The 18,423-nt window shown below is 48.4% G+C and overlaps 1 protein-coding gene across 3 annotated transcripts; it reads right to left on the bottom strand.

The window, feature by feature from the left end:
* Positions 1–4,111: 4,111 nt before the first annotated feature.
* TMEM98 (transmembrane protein 98) lies at positions 4,112–17,622 on the bottom strand. 3 transcript variants are annotated; one of them, XM_030924149.1, is made up of 8 exons: positions 17,304–17,572; positions 14,337–14,412; positions 14,080–14,264; positions 12,435–12,566; positions 11,409–11,442; positions 9,289–9,404; positions 6,231–6,290; positions 4,112–4,972 (listed from the first exon to the last, which is right to left on the bottom strand). In XM_030924149.1, exons 3-8 carry the CDS (start codon positions 14,208–14,210, stop codon positions 4,765–4,767), a joined length of 681 nt encoding a protein of 226 aa, XP_030780009.1. In that variant the 5' UTR covers positions 14,211–14,264; positions 14,337–14,412; positions 17,304–17,572; the 3' UTR covers positions 4,112–4,764. The 3 variants fall into 3 exon arrangements, with proteins under 3 accessions (XP_030780009.1, XP_030780011.1, XP_030780010.1); XM_030924151.1 differs by lacking the exon at positions 14,337–14,412 and having other exon boundaries at positions 17,304–17,622; XM_030924150.1 differs by lacking the exon at positions 14,337–14,412 and having other exon boundaries at positions 14,080–14,292.
* Positions 17,623–18,423: the final 801 nt, after the last annotated feature.

The raw sequence follows: 18,423 nt of genomic DNA, 5'->3' as shown, positions 1-18,423 counted from the left end.
CTCTTTATGGTTTTCTTTCCACCTTAGATTATATGTGCCTCAAGAGAGGCATTATCTTTTTATTCATTCCTGCATCTCTGGGCCTAATCCAGTGCAGATCCTCAACAGATGACTCTTGAACTAATCAATCATGTAATAAATCAATTATTCTATTCTGCACCATAAATTTTTGCCGCTATTCTGGTAAATGCAAATTTTATTTTAAATAGATAAAATTAAGTCATTTTGGAAGGAGAGGAAATACCTCAGCCATGCCCCAGCCCTCATTTTAGTACCTATGTTCTATCATCCTGTGGATTGTAAGCCATGAAATTAATTCACGGGTCACAACTACCTTTTTTTTTTTTTTTTTTTTCACAAAAAAGATTTGAACTAGAAGAGAATGGAATGACTCTCACGTCTGTTCTTTCCTTTCCATGATGGATTTCCCACCTGCTGCACCCAGGCAGGAAGATGTGCCAGTGAAAAACACAAGTTGGGGAGCTGAAGATCCTGCTCTGATTCATATTAATTGTGAGACTCCAGGAGGGTTACTCATCTTTCTGCTTTGGTCTCCTTACCTGAAAAATTGGGATAATAAAAATACAAATAGGATGAAATAGGAAGAACCAGTTTTGCCTCAAATTCTCAAAATTGCTCATCAGCCTTTCTCATAGAAACACAGTAAGATGGCCGGGCGCGGTGGCTCAAGCCTGTAATCCCAGCACTTTGGGAGGCCGAGACGGGCGGATCACGAGGTCAGGAGATGGAGACCATCCTGGCTAACACAGTGAAACCCCGTCTCTACTAAAAAAATACAAAAAACTAGCCGGGCGAGGTGGCGGGCGCCTGCAGTCCCAGCTACTCGGGAGGCTGAGGCAGGAGAATGGCTAAACCCGGGAGGCGGAGCTTGCAGTGAGCTGAGATCCTGCCACTGCACTCCAGCCTGGGCGACAGAGCGAGACTCCGTCTCAAAAAAAAAAAAAAAAAAGAAACACAGTAAGACCCACCAGAACAAACACAACACAACCATATTACTTCCCCCGGCACTTTCTATGTGTGTGTACATGTGTGTGTTTTGAAACGGCGTCTTGCTCTGTCGCCCAAGCTAGAGTGCAGTGGCTCTATCAAGATTCACTGCAGCCTCTGCCCAACCTGGGCTCAAGCGATCCTCCCGCCTCTGCCACCTGAGTAGCTGGGACCATTTTCTGTTCTGATGCGTGACCTCTTCTTTATCAAGTCTCCATTCAGGCAGCAGCTCTTTCCTATTTCAACTGCCCCCCTGCCCTGTCCCTGCTCTGTGTGCCCACGGCCCCTCTTGCAGTCCCCTCCAACACAGCACTGGCTACAGCCATGGCTCCAGCAGCTGCTCATTTCTCTATTGCTCCTTAAGGGCAGGGATTGTGCCTTTTGTTCCATAGCTCCAGCATCTAGCACGACCCCTCCTTCACAGTAAGCTCTCGGTATGCATTTATGGGAGACAGGGAGGAAGTGAGGAGGATAGAAATTCTTCATCTGACACTTTCCCCACATTTCCAAGGCCATAAAGCAATGCAGGGCCTTTGAACTGTAGGCCATTTTCTAAAAGTCCACTCGTGTGGGCATACAGGGTCTCTGAAGAGAGGGAACTCCCGGAATGAGGCAGGTCAGGGGGAGCACCAGGGGAAGCTGGATGCCAGGAACACGTGTTCCCTCTCGGAGATCTCACAAGCTGGGGGAGTTGCTCTGGAGGAATGTGAGCTTGCACAATCAACCCTTTGAATGTTGATAAGAGGCCCATGGCTTTGTATGTCTCCATATGAACAGACTTGTAGCAGGGCAGGGACAAGGCTACTCTCCCTACCGAAGGGATTCCAGATTTTTGGCCACTCAATTCCAGAGCCCATGAACAGAAGTCGCTGCTTGGACCAAGCCATGGTAACTGAGGTGACGCCATCTGGGTCAGCGGCGTCAAAGAACGGGAAGCTGTGGAGAAAGAAGGGTTAACATTGACTAATCAGAACCAGGCCCACAGTTGGGCAGCTCACACATACCACTTCACTTGATTGGCATACCAACCCAATGACAATAGCCTTGATCATACAGATGGGAATGCTAAGGACCAGAATGTTAAGAACCTGACCAAGCTCACACTGTAAGCCACTGAGCCCAAATTCAAACCTAATTCTGTCTGACTTCAAATATCTTGTTCTCTTCACATTGAATTCCTATGTCCAGGTAATTTCTTTTTCATCAGAATTTGAGTCTAATGCTCCTACTCCAGGCCAGGGGAAGGGAGACATGGAAGGAAGGCTCTACTACCATCTATATAGACGCTAGTGAACTAGGGACTTAGGAATGTGTCTGTTGCCTGGGAAACCACATCTGGCACAGAGACAGTCCTGAGATCCCTGGCACTCACTAACCAGCCCCTTCCAAGGGAGGAAGTAACTTCAGCCAACTCCCAAACGGCCTAGAGGAGTGGCATTGCCTCCTACCCCATGACTGCTTCTACCTCAACCATCAGCCACCAACAACAAATTTATCCAGAGGCTTCTTGTACAGCACTAGAAAGAAAAACTACACAGCAGTGGAATCGGAAATCCTACAGTCCAGCAGACACCTCCAATATCTTTGGCAACCTCTCCTCACAACAGAAAGGGCAGCATCTAAGGGATCCAGAAAGCCGATGTGCCAGGACTTGCCAGGACTTAGAGAAGGTAATTGACATTGGGCATTGCTTTAGGGGTGCTGGGAAAGCTCTCCACCCCACAGACCCATACCAGGTGGATGGTATTTGAGATACTAATTCAGAACTGCTTCTCTATGACTTAGGGCTCTAGTGCAGGCTAAAATGCAGGGGACACTTACAACTGTGGCAGCCATTGCAAACTTAGCATGAATTGCTTTCCAGTCTAATCACAAAAACGGGCTCTTAAAGAGAGGTAAAAAGAAAATAGGAGGACTCTGGATGTTTACTGTGGAGGCCTCAAATAGAAAAGTCGAAGTAACTTTGTATACATTCCCCATTCACAGCTTGACAGGACAGGGAAGTTCACCACTTAACGTTTTTAGGGTTGATGGAAGCCACCAATCCAATAAGGTGTCCCCTGGAACCCATCCAGAATCCATCCTTTAGTCCATAAGAGTTGAGCTCCAGCTTCCCTCTCCTGACTCCATATCCCAGCTGTGGTTTGGTGTACATTGTGCAGGATGGAAATGGCCCATTTTCCTGGAGAGAATGAAATGTGCCCAAATTGAAAGACAAACCAGGCCCCAATCTTGCATTTGGGAATATGGGTTCCTGGTTTCCTAGAATCCAGCTGAGGAATTTCCTGACTTCAGTTAGAGAAACTGACATGGGAACAGATATGCAACTCCAAACATGCTTGACAGCATAGGCTATGAACCTGGGCAGCCCCTATACCAGGTTCCTCTCCCAAGAGCAAGCTGGCTCTGAGAACCTGAGAAGTGAAGAACTTCAAGCTTTTCCTACAGGCTTATGATAGAAATTATGCCATCTGGGTATGTATCCAAATTATATAATTGTGATTCTGGGTCATAGTAAAGTTTCAAGTCATAAAAATGCCCCTCGTCTCAATGTTTGCAAAATGAACAGACTATTAATATCAGAAGGAAGGGGGAACACATCCTTCATGTCATTGCTATTGTTAATGTGGAAACTACTTCATAGTGGTATCTTCACTTCTGCCTGAACTTCAAGAGGTCTTTAAATATATTTTATATATATGTATGTTTTGGAGACAGGGTCTCACTCTGTCGCCCAGGCTGGAATGCAGTGGCACGATGAGGGCTCACTGCAACCTTCACCTCCTGGGCTCAAGCAATCCTCCCACCTCAGCCTACCAAGTAGCTGCATGTGTCACCATGTCCAGCTAATTTTTGTAGTTTCTGTAGAGATGAGGTTTCACCATGTTGCCCAGGATGGTCTCAAATTCCTGGACTCAAGCAATCCACCCAACTTAGCCTCCCAAAGTGTGATGATTACAGGTGTGAGCCACCACACCCAGCCTAAATATCTTATTTTGAGGTATACACAGAAATCATCTTCAGGATTCTCAGGCTTTCTCCTTCCATCTAAGTATGTCCCACAATACACCATCCATATGAATTTGACTCAATAACTACACACTTGAGGGAAACATTAAGTATAAATTTACTATTCACCTAGTGGTAGCTAGGTAAAATTGCAGGCATAATGATAAAAAAGAAATCATCAACTTTGTAGTTCCTCAGTTTCAAACCCAAACCTGTAAGGGGAAGGAGAGACTTAGACGCCTCAGGGACCAGGCAGATAATACAAATGAAACAGGCCAGATGAGAGTACAAGTCTTGCCAAAAGAAGCAACCCCTACTTAGTTTCAATTGATTGTCCTCTTCTGAAAATGCAGATCAGAATTGCCACACATTCTGGCTGATCAAGAGAGGCCAGAAATTCTAATTTTAATGTGAAACCTCTTGATTTCTTAAGACACTGGCTCAATTTTCTTGAAAATACTAGCTGAGCTAAATAAAGCTGACAGTCCACCAGTTTTCAATGCTCCTCTGTGCAGAGAGTGAATGGCATCTCCCCTAACTGCAGTATTAGACTGCCACTCACCAGCCACAGTTTGCAACTGCAACAGAGGCATAAACTGACGCAGATCTCCTGCTTTACTATGCACACACAGGTGAACTCTTGAGCCATGGAGAACAACTAACTCTACAGGAAAAAGTGGAAGGCTAAGCTGAGCCACCCAGGAATGGCAGCAGGGGCCTTCATAGCTAGCTGCTGGCCTGTAGGCACTAAATTGCAGACTGCTCCTGTAGGAAGCCTTCAGGGCCTGGGAGGCCTTTATCTGGCTCAGAAGCTAGGGCTGCTTCTCGAAGGACTTCCAAATGCTCCTCAGCAGCCGACAGAGACTGGTCAATCCAGTCCAAGCCTCCCGTCAGATGGCAGGCATTCCTTGTCACCAGCACCAGATGACTGACAGACAGGAGCAGGGCAGTTGTCCTAGGGAAAAAAAAAAAAATAGGGTCAGGTTTCCTAGGAAACGAGGGACTTTGCACAAAAGCCCAAACAGACTTTTTGACTAGTATTCCCCAAACTGCACACCCTTCCCTAGGATGTTGGTAGGTATGCAATTTAAAGTTGGTTCCATGCTCAAATAAATTTGGAGATGGCTAGGTTAAACAAGGTTAACTGAAGCCTGCCTCAGAGCCTTCTGAGATGTACCTGATAAAGCTCCGAGGAGAATGTAACAGGCTGTCTCTCACAAGCTTATTTAAGACTGTGGAAGCCATTTTCTGCAGCACACCTATTAACATCTCCCCAAAGAGCGCTTTGTGAAACAGTTCAGATATAGTCAATCAGATGAGCACATTCCCCAACTGCTGCCCACTTAAATGCAGGACAGACACACTCTCACTTAAACATTCCTTACTGAATTACAAATCGGTAAGGCCCAGGGCTGGTTTATCTAACTCAAAAAAAGCAAAAAATGTAATTGAAAACCAAAGTGAGGAGTAGATTTTTCAGTGCTGAAAAATTCACTGTAGAATACCTTTTATATAGTGAGTACCATGATGCATTTGAGAATACATTACAGGTTATTAACCCATGGACAAAGCTGGGCAGCAGTAGGAGTGGGGCAGAGAAACCAAAGTTGAAGCGCTGTGACCCATTGCCCATCTGGCAACTGTTACATGTGTATGAAACAGTCATATAAATCCAAGGCAGAAAAGAATCTATCTTTCTTAAACGGGATGCATCTGGTACAGGAACATAACAATTTCATATGGCTAAGTACACTCTGTGTATGTGCACATCTAGTGGCAGGTGAGCACAGCCGTGGCTGACCTGTCACCTCCATTCTCACTGCGCTGGGAACCACTGCCCCACTGCCCCACTGCCCCACTGGGCGGCACTCACAGCTAAGGCATATCTGCTTCTGGGGTCCAAAAATCAGAGGGGGCAAGAGGAAAGGTGGAAGGGAAGGCACAGTTAGCATGTAACATGGCCGGATGTCTAATCATAATAATTTAAAATCTAAGACTGGCTCTTTCTTCTCTTGGGTTTCAGGAGAGGACTGGCCTCTATCACCCAGTCAGGAGCCGCTCACTGAAGTAAATGGCACCGAAGGCCCGGGCAGCCTAAGGAGTCCGCAAAGCCACCCTCCCTACACAAGCCAGTCAGCCAGCCTCACAGATCTGATAAAACAGTTGTGGACCTCTGCATGACAAACCGAACGTGCACCCACCACTGCTCTCACCGTGCGTCCAGGAGCTTGGGGTCCAACGGAGGGTACATCGACTTCACAACATCATCCACCCTGACCAGAGGCAAAAAGTGTTCAGTACTTCACTTTCTTGATCTCCTTTTCTCCTTCTTTTTTTTTCTGAGATGGAGTCTCGCTTTGTCACCCAGGCTGGAGTGCAGTGGTACTATCTCAGCTCACTGCAACCTCCACCTCCCGGGCTCAAGTGATTCTCCTGCCTCAGTTTCCCAAGTAGCTGGGATTACAGGCACGCACCACCGTGCCTGGCTAAATTTTGTATTTTTAGTAGAGACGGGGTTTCACCATGTTGGCCAGGCTGGCCTTGAACTCCTGACCTCAGGCGATCCGCCCACCTCAGCATTCCATAGTGCTGGGATTACAGGTGCGTGAGCCACCACACCCGGCCCCTTCCTTCCTTTCTATCTTTATTCCAATTATTCTTTTTTGATATTCCAGACCCGGTCTTTAATGGTTCTTTATCCAATTGCTTCTGCATTCTCAGACACTGAGGCACAAAGACTTCAGGTTCAGTCTTTGTATAGACTATTTTGTTTTCCAGTTTTGTTTCAGTGCCAATGGTTTTTAAAAATACAGTCATACATATGGAATGATGTTCAAGGTTACTACTATATTAAAAAGGCAAATTGCCAAATAATATGTAACGCTCGATCTGTCATTTGCATAAAAATAGATAAGCAAAAGCTCTGAAATGTGGGATTGGGAAGAATCTGGAAGAACACTCACCACTTAAAAGTGGTTACTTCCTACAATTGGGAGGGAGTAGCCTTTCCAGGTCATCTATGTCTGCAGTATTTTAAATTTTTAGAAGCATGAATTACTCTTGTATTCAGGAAAAAAAAAAAAAATACAAAGCTAAAGGTATGTAAGACATGGAAAAAGAAGACCATGAGTTTCATTTGGCTTCACACTGCTCTACTGGATTTCTTCTACCTTGTGGTTAATTTTTTTAAATCAAGTTCAGAACTACACTCCATTCTGATTTGCGTGGTACAAGGTTTTATTTCAAATCTTTGCTCATGAACACTCGACAGAAAGAAAAAATAAAGATATATTGTTTGATTTCTAAAAGCACTTGAAAAAAGATGGCCTCAAACACTCTTATTCAGGGCTGTGGGGCTGGTGAGGACATGCAGAGACACGGTCACCCTCGGCGCCTGTCTCAGCCAGTCCCTTTCTCTAGTGCTAAAGCCACCACCTCGAGACTAACAGGCCATCAACACACTGTGTGGGATAAATGGAGCAGGAAAAACAATAGGGACAGAACATGGCCAGAAGGAGAAAGAAGTGTGAGGGCAAAAGGACAAAGCGAAGACCCTGGCTGAATTATGGCACGGAGCATTCTAGAAGTAGTCCAAGGTGCTCTTTAGGACGGGCCAGTGAGCACCAGGGCTGGTCCACTCTTTGGACAATGCCACAACCTCACCTTAGGACCCGTACTGATCCTACTCACCCAGGCTCACACAGAAACCTCAACCTCCTGAAAGTGCTGCCTTGTAACCCATATCACAGGAATCTGCCTGGCCCCCAAGTGGTTCTTAGAAGGCACAAAAAACATGATGAAGGGTCTAGTGGATACCACAGTGCAGAATATTTGAAACTAATGGGGAAGGAGGCCGGGTGCGGTGGCTCACGCCTATAATTCCAGCACTTTGGGAGGCCGAGGTGGGCGGATCACCTGAGGTCAGGAGTTCGAGACCAGCCTGGCCAACATGGTGAAACCCCATCTCTACTAAAAATACAAAAATTAGCTCAGCAAGGCAGCACGTGCCTATAGTCCCAGCTACTCAGGGGGCTGAGGCAGGAGAATCTCTTGAACCCAGGAGGTTGGGGTTGCAGTGAGCCAAGATCACACTACCGCACTCCAGCCTGTGTGACAGAGCGAGATTTCATCTCAAAAATAAATAAATAAAAATAAATAATGGGGAAGGAATGCGCAGTGCCCACCCTGAGCCTGGGACGCGGGTTCTTATAAAGCCAGGAGCTGACCATGTAGCTACACCCCACTGGAGCAACTCCAGAGAAAGCCGGGAACTGTTCTGGGCTGAGTCCCTCCCTGGATTATCTCCCTCCCACTCTCTCAACTCACGAACTGCCTGAACCGAGTTCAAGCTGACCAGGTCGTGTCTTCCCTCAAAGGAACTCACGTGGTGACTCAGGAAACTGGTCGTTTTTATTTGGTTAATCTTGAGGCAGAGAAAGGGCTGGTTCCTCGTGATTTACCCAGGGCCATGGCAACAAGAAACGTGTGGGTCCCTGGAACTTACAGCAGTGCCATTGTTTCACCAGGCATACAGAAGTGCCCTCCCGGGTGGGCCAGGTGGCTGGCGGGGAAAACCCTCTGCTTTGGCACGTCAGCATACCAGCCACCAGGTGGCAGCACAAACTTAGAACAGCCCTTGGCTCTAAGAAAAGGGCTTTATTTTTCTTCAGGAAATCAAGCCCAAATGAGGGGGTGTAGCTGTTGACTGCAATCCTGCTGGTTGCCTCCCACATGGGATTTCGCAGTCAGCCTGGAATTTGGGAGGTTGAATGCCACATGGCTTCAGCTCCCACCCAGTGTTGGAGGCTGCTGACCTGGGCCAGGGATGGAGCAGTGGGCATAGCCGGAGTGGGTCCCCCAAGCTAGTCTCCAATACAGATTCAGGCAGAGACAGGGGTGTGGGCGTCTGTGTGAAATGTTGGCCTGGGAGGAAGGTGTGGCAAGGGGAGCTGGTGTGTGGCTGGGAAAGAGGGGCCACCACGGGCTATGCAAGGCAGAGTCTAGGACAGGGTCAGGACTAGGCACCTGCTGGAGCTTCCTCAAAGCCCTCTCAGACGGGTCATGCTGCAGGTGAGGATGGTGGGAGCACAACTTAGCTGGGAAGTCTCGATATCTAAACCCTCCTGGTCATTCTGAAAATGTGTGGGAAACAAATAGCTGAAGTTGCCTCTGCACTATTTTAAAGAAGAGCCCAGCTCTGCGGCTACCCCAGTATCCAGCCCCTCTCTTCCCTCATGGAGTGTGGGGACTTCGAGGCCGCCAATCGCTCACCTGGGGCTGATCCGCTTGGCCACCACAATGATGTCGCTGACACTGGCTGAAGTCTTCATCTTGGCCCCAGAGCCCATCGTCATGGCAACAAGCTTCTCTGTCAAAGTGTGACAAATCTAATGCGGCAGGGAGAAGAGAGATGAGGGCTGACCTGGCTCCACTCAGGGCCTCACCACCACCCCCCAAGACAAATCAGCCCTGCCATGAGTCCCATTGCAGCTGGCCCCCTAACCTAATGGCCAGATGTGAAAAGTACAGAGATGAGAGGAAACGGGTGGGAAGTGGCAAAAGCCAAGAGCATGGCTGGGAGAGGACCTGGGGTGGGAGCCACAGATCAAGGGCAGGGTGTGGGCTCTGGGAAGCCTAAGCTGAAATAATCTGTCTGAGAAAAATCATGTGCTCCAATTTCTCGCTTAGGGGAAAAAGCTACTTTCTTTTTCTATTCCTTCATCTCATGGTTTAGACTTGCACAAGAATAAGTATCTCCAACAGGGCACCCTCAGGAATGGGGCCGAACAAAGGGGCATTGTTCCCTTTGAGCACATGCTCCAAGAACAGCACTTATTTCAACAATGGTCTCAGGTAATATATTAGCGTGTTTGTCAAGCTGATGATGAAAGGACCTTAGGAAAAGCAGGGAAAAGGCAAGACTGACATACAGTCTTCCTCGTTGTCCACCCACAGAGCTGGCCACCCCAGAGCTTGTTTCCCCTTTCCAGGCCTCCCCATGCTAGAACCAACCAACATGGGTGCGTCTCTATCCATGGCAAGGAAGCACCTCTACCTGACCTATACTTGGAACTGGACAGTAGAGAGCAGAAAGAAGCCCAAAGGTCCACCCGGGAGTTAGCCCAGACCCCTCTCCCAGCTCCCACCACAGGGACTCAAGGGCGGGTGACCTAGCAAAAGTGTCTTAAGATCCCAAGAGGGGACTTAGAAGCCCTCTCCTTTGATCTGAGGTTCCCCGGGTAGACACTGATTCCAATTCAATACGACTCCCTCCAGCTGATTCATCTCACACCACAGATGCCATTTATCCTTCTAATAGATGAGAACAGGAGACAAAACCGAGGCCCAGGACACATCTTGGCTGGGAGAAGGGAAATGTAGTATAGCATTATCCTCTAGTCATTACGCCTAACTAGCTCTATCAATAACCATATTTATATCTACAACCATATTTGTATATCCAAAGAGCCTCTCGGAATTAACTAAACCTGGACTCTGAGATAGTAACTTCCTAGTAGGCATTTATCCATCCCCTGAGAGAGACAGCCAAAGAAGAAGTGGGGTAAAGAACATTTTATTAATAGTGTCTTCTACTGAATGTCACTAAAGAAAAGACAAAGTTGTCTCTTTTGAAATCTTGAATATTTACTAGTCAAAGAGGTAAATGTGTGATTACCCAGGTTACTGATGTAAAAAAAAAAAACCTGATATTTGCAACTGGCCGAATATTTCAGTATAGTTATTATTCTATTAGGTAGGATATTAACAGACAAGAATTGAAAACAAATGCTAAAACCATAAAATCACCCAAAATGCAAATTGGATGCAATTTTTCAAAGATTCCAGGCATTCAAAGAAAAAAATCCTCTGCCTTCAGATTGAAGTATGCCTGCTTTGGTTTTTTAACACTGATTGTCCCATCTGGCTGACTATGGTCACAGCCAAAGAGGGCTAGTGATGACTTTGTAGTCACAGTAGAAATCCAAATACAGAAAGAAACTCACTGTACAGGCCTGAACTCTCTGTTAGTGAAAAAAAGTGTGCAGGGGGAAGCAGGGAAACCCCATTTCTCTTGGCAGCTACATGGTCTTAGGCACACACAGCTTTCTCCATAAGGGGTGAAATGGTGGCTGTGTACCTAGGCTGTCTTTCCCGCAGGTCATTGAATTAAGAGAACCAGATGAAATAAAGCCTTTGAAACAACCTTGAGAATCTGTAAACAGCCAGTCCAGGCAGGAAAGGAAGGAAACCACAAAAATTCCAAGTGTCAGGTTAAGGAAAGGCCTCTTGCGAGGGGTCAGTGCCCTTTCTAAGGTCCTGTTCTACTCCGTCCACGCACAGCGGTGCTTTTCGACTCCCCTTTATCCCACAGAGAAATGAGAGAGGTTTACCTTCAAGATGGCAATGCAGTGGGACATGAGACCCCTGGGAAAACAAGAAGAAGTCATCAGTGCTCATCTGGAGGGGCTCACCACCCTCCAGTTCCCACCCTTGCACCTCAACTCGCCCTGACCAGTGGGCACAGCCAAATACCAACCACTGAGAGTGGGAATGCCTCAGTGTCAAAATGGACCAGCCCATGAGTTAAACGAGGGAGCACCTCCCCTCCCTTCCCCTCCCTGCACCCAATCTACTCTTCCAGCAAGCTCCACTGTGTGCCTAGTGAGTCATGCTTTATTATAACTCTCAAGCTTCTGGTAGACTGTTCCCTCTGCCCAACGTGTCCTTCCCCTGTGCTCAGCCTGGGGAACTCCTCCTCATCTTTCAAGATCCAAGTCAAAAGGCACCTCCCCTGTGATAATATTCCATGAGATCCAGCTCAACCTCCCCAACCCAGGCAAACCTAGACACTGCCTTCTCCATGTGCCTACTGCACTGTATGCAGGGATCTCTTACAGTTTCTGTGATACTGACTATAACTGTCTTCTCAACTGTTTCAGTATCTGCAGCACCTGACCCAATACCCTGAACATAATGCCCCATAAACATGTGCCCAGGGAATGGATGGCTAAATGGATAAGGCAATGAAGTAGCAGCCGCTTCTTAAAATGTAGGGGGTCCTGTTGGATGGAGAGATCCCTGAGATCCTAAAGAAAAAAGCTGCATCTCTGGAGCCTGAGCCAAATTTATGGGCACCTCAAGGATAACCCAAGCACACCAGGGTGACTTTATAACAACCTTTGCCACATATCTATAGGCCGCAGTGTTCAGGTCTACAAAATGTGGGCAGAGAAGAAAAGGACAAACACTTTCAAGTCATATTCTGATTTCCCCCCACACTAAAGGCACAGGAAAGAGCAGCAAGTAACAGAGTGACTGTTCTTGAATGCCAGCTAAGTACTCTGGCAAAGGACGCCAGCAAAGGGCACCATTTGCCAGAAGCCCGGGGGGCCGTGGAAAAGCTCCCATGGCCTTACGAGGCATCTTCGATCCAGTCTTCATTCTCCAGAATGGCCTCAATGTGGGGGTTGGTGATAACGACGTCATCCAGTTCTAACTCAGAGGGCTCAGACTGGGTCTCCATGGCACCGATGAGGTCCACAATGGGCCTGGAAGAAAAGGCCCCTGTCAAATGGTTTCATGGTGGGTGACTGCTGCTGACCCTCTCCTCACTGAGGCCCACATACACCATAAAAGAAGCAAGGGAGTCGATAAACTAGAGCAGAGACCACTTGTCCCAACCTAAGCCTAGTGGGGCTACAGTTCAGGGCAGGGCACGTGGCTAGACAGTGAGTTGGGGAGGCAGGCCGGGGGCACTAAAACAAAAGCAAAGTGAAATGGAGTCAGATAAGCCACAAATGGAGTCAGAAAGAGTAGGGTGTAACTACCTGATTACAAAGACGTTAGGGATATCCCTTCAGGACAAAATTATATCCTTTTATAACATATTTTTCCCTTTAATCCTACATTTTATAGAGAGGCGGTGGTTCCTATTACCCAAACCTACATGGGCTCCCTACCTGGTCTGCAGAATAACTCTTGTGAACCACTTTGGTCCATCCCTATATCCCTGCCTTTTCCTAGTAACACTGGAAAAGTGAAAGAAGTAAAAATGCCTCAAATTTTATAACAGGGTACTTTAGAAAATGAGATACCATGGCATTTTGTTCAATAGGAAAGCTTTCCTGGATCATATAAATTGGCATTTATAAATTATGAATCACTTGACAGAGATGCTGATAGGATTAAGACAGAAGGATGAGAAAAACTAAGGGTTAATCCCTAAAGGGTCTATCAATTAAAACATCCCTAAATTGAAAACAAAATCCTGCTTACAAAATATATTTCACATACAATGCATCACAAATAAATCTGCTGGGCAGGCCGAGCATGGTGGCTCATGCGTGTAATCCCAGCACTTTGGGAAGCTGAGGCGGGCAGATCATCTGAGGTCAGGAGTTCAAGACCAGCCTGGCCAACATGGTGAAACCCCACCTCTACTAAAAATACAAAAATTAGCTGAGCATGGTGGTGCATGCCTGTAATCCCAGCTACATGGGAGGCTGGAGCAGGAGAAGCACTTGAACCCAGGAGGCGGAGGCTACAGTGAGCCAAGATTACACCATCGCACTCCAGCCTGGGAGACAAGAGCGAAACTCCACCTCGGAAAAAAAAAAAAAAAAAAAATCTGCTGTGCAAAGAGAGAGACAGTCCTAAGTTGGGATTTCACAAAACCAAATGTTTGTTGCTTAGATGTATGGGCAGAGTGTGGGCATCTGATTTCTGTTCCTCTGGGTCTGGCTGGAAAGTGATTTGGCTGGTCCAACTGCTAAGTGAGGTGGCCAGTTTGAGACAGATGGCTGAGCTTTTATGCTAGGTGAACATGTTCATATTCAGTGACTTTCTTCCTGGCTCAGGAAGCAGAGAAGGAGGTGACTCAGGATGTTGGGAGGCTTAAGGAACATTCTTAAACTCTGAGGTCTTTATAGGGAAGGACACCTGCAGGTACCATTTTAGAACCAAAAAGCTGAGTTAGAGTTGCCCAACACTGAACTACGTGTTCCTCTCTTTTTCTTCAGTTAGAGCCCACCCGTCCTCCTTGCCCTCCATGGGCTCACTCACTTAGAATCATAGCGCTGCAGCAGGTCTCGTGGCCGGCAGTAGCGCTGCCTGCAAACCAGCACCAAGGCTGCAAACGAAGCCAGAAAGATGGTGGCCAGCACACCTATGGCAACAATCACCACGGTCTCCATGCTTCCAGAGGACTCCTGACTCAGTCCCGCTCACATCCTCCTCATGGGATAAAGCTTGAGAGAACATGAAGTCAGTTCAGACCTGGTCAACAAGCCATGAAAGAGAGTGGGACAGGTGGGTCTTACCTGCTGGAAGTGGCAAATTGGGGGAGAGGATGGCAGGTGCTAGGTTCCTCCACGACACCTGCAGAGATCTGAGGGCCTGAAGAGAACCAAGGTACATTTTATGCTGTGCCCTAAATTTGCCTTTTCCTTTATCAGAAGAATTTGCTCCCAATTGGACTAAGATAGCTTTTTTTTTTTTTTTTTTTTTTTTTTTTTTTTTTTTTTTTTTGAGATGGCGTCTAGCTCTGTCGCCCAGGCTGGAGTACAATAGCGCAATCTCGGCTCACTACAACCTCCACCTCCTGGGTTCAAGCGACTCTCCTGCCTCAGCCTCCCAAGTAGCTGGGATTACAGGTGCCCACCACCACACCCAGCTAATTTTTTGTATTTTTAGTAGAGACGGGGTTTCACCATGTTGACCAGGCTGGTCTTGAACTCCTGACCTCAAGTGATCTACCCGCCTCGGGCCTCCCAAAGTGCTGGGATTACAGGCATGAGACACCACGCCTGGCCTTAAAACAGCTTTTTAAACCCTAGACAAAAGGAAACATTTTAACTAGCAGTTGTTTTCACATCCATAAACACATGCACAGAAGAACACCCATTAAAGAAGAGGAAAGATGAAACTGTATTTACTGAGGATCTACTCTGCACCAGATACTTTGTTCAAACTTTCCCAACAACAATCTTATGAAGTGGACATTAGCAACCCCATTTTACAGTTGAGGAAACTGAGGTTCAGGGAGGTTACAGAATTTGTCCAATATGCAGTCAGGAGGCAGAAAGCCATCCACTTAAACTGAGATGGGCATTCACTATACTTTTCCTTACCAAGGAAGAAAGAAGACTGTAAAGGTTCTGAAAAGAGTTCTAATTGTCAGTTTCAATACTGGAAACTTAGAACTGGCATTAAAGTGTCCATTGCCTCTTGCCTGTTTTCACTCAGGAGATTCTTTCATATCTATTTCTTTTTCTAATAGAATTATTTTATTTGTATACAAAAGAAGAATGAAAGAAGTCCGTGCATTTGTATACACTAGTGTGTGCACAGAATTTTTTTTGGTATGAACACATAGATACGCACACACACACACACATAAAATGTAACTTAATAACAGTAGTTGCCTCTGGAGAAAGGAACTGAAGAACAGGGGTCTTCCACACCTATTTTAAACTCATAAGCCAGAAGAACAAAGGCATCTCACAGAAGTACATATTCACTGTTACTTCATTGCAGGCCTCCTGCTTGCCTCTCTTTGTGCAAGCATTCTCCCCTCTCTGGGCTTTAATTTCTCCACGTGAAAAAAGGACACTGACTTAGGAGTCCTGGTACAATACCAGGATGGTGCTTTTCCTCTATTTGCACTTAATTCTATCCTCCATATACTGGAGGGCTCAAACGCTCTCAGTCACCATTCACTGAGTATTTATTGACCATCTACTATGCATCATGCAATGGAGATTGGCGACGGATAAGACAAAGACCCTGATCTTAAGAAGCTGGTGGGAGAGGCAGACAGGTGACAAACCACTTCAACTCCATGTGCCTGTGCTTCCTGCAGAAGAACACAGAAATGAGAGTAAATGTGTTTGCATGACACTTTCTGGGTACTGACACTTCCACAGGAGTGCTGATGCTTGAGCTGGGTTTTGAAGGATGCGCAGGAGTTTGCTAGGTAGACAAGGTTGGGACGTGCCTGGCTTAAAGTGCCAAGGAGGCCTTTCTCAAAGGGCTCACAGAGTTGCTCTCCCACCTGGAGCTCGCTGGACCACAAAGATGAGAAGGTTGGCATCTGCCTCTTTCATCTGTGTATCTCTGATTTTGTGAGAGGTAGGGTGGGGGGAAGGGGGTAATTGTCAGGGTCCGCCTCTATTTCTCTAAATGTGTGTTTCTCTGTACTGTCCTTTCATCCACCTCCTTTTGGCCTGTGTTTTCTGCCTCCTCTTACGTCTGCCTTTATCTCTGTTTCTCTCTCCATGCATCTTTCCCTCTGCTGTTCCCGTCTCCCCCTTCTCAGTGTCTCTCCTTCCCCTCCCCCATCCCAGGCCTCCAAGACCACCCACTTGGTTTCCTCTCTCTTCCTGTGCGTTGTTTCTCTGAGCGTGTTTCTCTGGGTGTGTGTGAGCTGAGTGTGCTTCTGAGTGTGTTTCTCCGAGTGTTTGTGTTTGAGTGTGCGCGAGCTGTTTTTGTGTGTGTGAGCTCCGTGTTTCTCAGAGTGTGTTTCTCGGAGTGTATTTCTGAGTGTGAGCTGAGTGCGTTTCTGAGTGTTTTCTGAATGTGTTTGTGTGAGCTGTTTGAGTGTGCTTCTGAGTGGGTGTGAGCTGAGTGTGTTTCTCAGAGGGTGTTTCTGAGTGTGTGTGAGCTGAATGTTTCTCCGAGTGTGCTTCCGTGTGTGAGCTGTTTGAGTGTGCTTCTGAGTGCGTGTGAGCTGAGTGTGTTTCTCGGAGTGTGTTTCTGAGTGTGTGTGAACTGTTTCTCTGTGCTTCTATGTGTGACCTGAGTGTCTAGCTTAAGTGTGCTTCTCAGTGCGTGTGAGCTGAGTGTGTTTCTCGGAGCGTGTGTTCGCGGTCCTTCCCTGCAGTCTGTCTGCGTGGCGTTTCTTTGTGTTTTTGAAGAGTGAGTTTTCCTGTTTCTCTCCGTCTCTTTCTCTCTCCCTTACTTTCCCCCTTCCCCTCCGGTTCTGGACCCACAAGAACAAAACAGACCCAAGACCCTACCCGCTTCCCCATGCTCGTCCACCCAGGACGCCCACTCTGTCCGTGGGAGGGAGGGACCCCTAGCCCGCCCAGGACGCGCCGCACGGGCCCCGGAGCGCTACTGGGCGCGGCTCCCACTCCTTTGCCCAACTTCGGGCGCGCGGCCCCGCGGCGAGAACAAAGCTGCGGCGCCGGCCTCCCTTCTCCCCGGCAGCCGGGCTGGGCCCCGCGTCCCTCGAGCCCCCCGCCCCGACTCGCCGCGGCCCGCCCGGCCAGGCGGGGCTCACCCACCTCAGGCTGCGGCTCCGGTGCGCATCCCGCGACAGTCCCGCCGATGGCAAAGTCCAGGCGCGGGCGCGGGCCTGCAGCGGAGCATGCCGGGAAGCGCCGCGGCCCTAGGAATCCAGCCCCGCGCCCCCGCGCCCCGGCCCCCGGCCCGCGCCAAATCCCCGCCGCCAGGCGCCGCCGTCACCGCCAGGCCCCCCGGCGGCCGGAGCAGCTGGGAGGCGGTCCCTGGCGACCCAACACCCCCTCCTCGCGCCCCTGCGGAGGCCCGCCCGGGCGGCAGACAGAGAGGGGCGCGGAGGGTCCCTGCCGGCGCCCCGCCCCGAGCTGGCGGTCCCAGGCGGCGAGCGCCGACGGGTTCCGCAGGGAGGCTGGCGGCGGAGCCAGTCGGCTCCGCCACGGACTGTCCCATTAAAACCCTGCCTCTGCCACTCACTAGCTATGGGCAACTTATTTCAGCCTCTGTGCCTCGGTCTGTAAAACGGGGCTGCTGCTTGTCAGCATCCTCAGAGTTGGTATTAGGAATGATGGGATGCATCGGACTGTCTGGCCCAGGGTAAAGAGTGAATCGAGAATCGCTCTTATTTACAGCCTGACCCACGGGGCAGTGACAGGCAGGCCCAACCCTAACGACTGCCTAGCCAGGGGCAAGAGTACAAATGCAGGGCCCTTGCTAGTAGTCTTGCTGCTTCTATTCCCACACGACTCCATCCCATACATACCGAAGGGGGACTCCCAGTGCATTCAGGCAAACACACACCCCCTACCCTGCCATCCTTCATTCTAACAGTGCAGGCTGCCCTGGGTGGAGGGAAGTCAGACCTTGGAAGCAGGCTCAGGGCTGTTTGCACAGGGATTTCCAGAGTCCAGGGGACCAGGAACATGATCTAGAAGGGAACATGCCCTCCAGCTGGAGTGGGCCAGCTAAAGCGTGGGGTGCAGGGCAGGATCGCGGTGGTCCAAGCCTAAGGTCAGTATCCGTGACAGGTAACAAAGGATACAGATTAGGTCCTAGGCTGCTTGACACAAGGTCTGCAAACTGGTACCCCCAAGGCCACATCCACCCCACAAAGGTGGTTTTTTTAGTTCATACTTCTGCTCTTGTTGTATTTTAATTTTTTTGAGA

The sequence above is a fragment of the Rhinopithecus roxellana genome, chromosome 19 (assembly GCF_007565055.1).
Source record: "Rhinopithecus roxellana isolate Shanxi Qingling chromosome 19, ASM756505v1, whole genome shotgun sequence".
In the NCBI taxonomy this organism is placed as follows: domain Eukaryota; kingdom Metazoa; phylum Chordata; class Mammalia; order Primates; family Cercopithecidae; genus Rhinopithecus; species Rhinopithecus roxellana.
The sequence above is the reverse complement of the archived record's forward strand: the minus strand, read 5'-3'. Positions and strand labels throughout refer to the sequence as shown.

Excerpts from the sequence above, each read along its gene's own strand:
- TMEM98 (XM_030924151.1), bottom strand. The coding sequence starts at position 14,210 with ATGGAGACCGTGGTGATTGTTGCCATAGGTGTGCTGGCCACCATCTTT. Across the intron at positions 6,291-9,288 it reads GCCAAGCGGATCAGCCCCAG|GGTGGATGATGTTGTGAAGT; the intron begins GTGAGCGATTGG and ends GCCTCTGGTCAG. Across the intron at positions 4,973-6,230 it reads CCCAAGCTCCTGGACGCACG|GACAACTGCCCTGCTCCTGT; the intron begins GTGAGAGCAGTG and ends TTTTTTCCCTAG.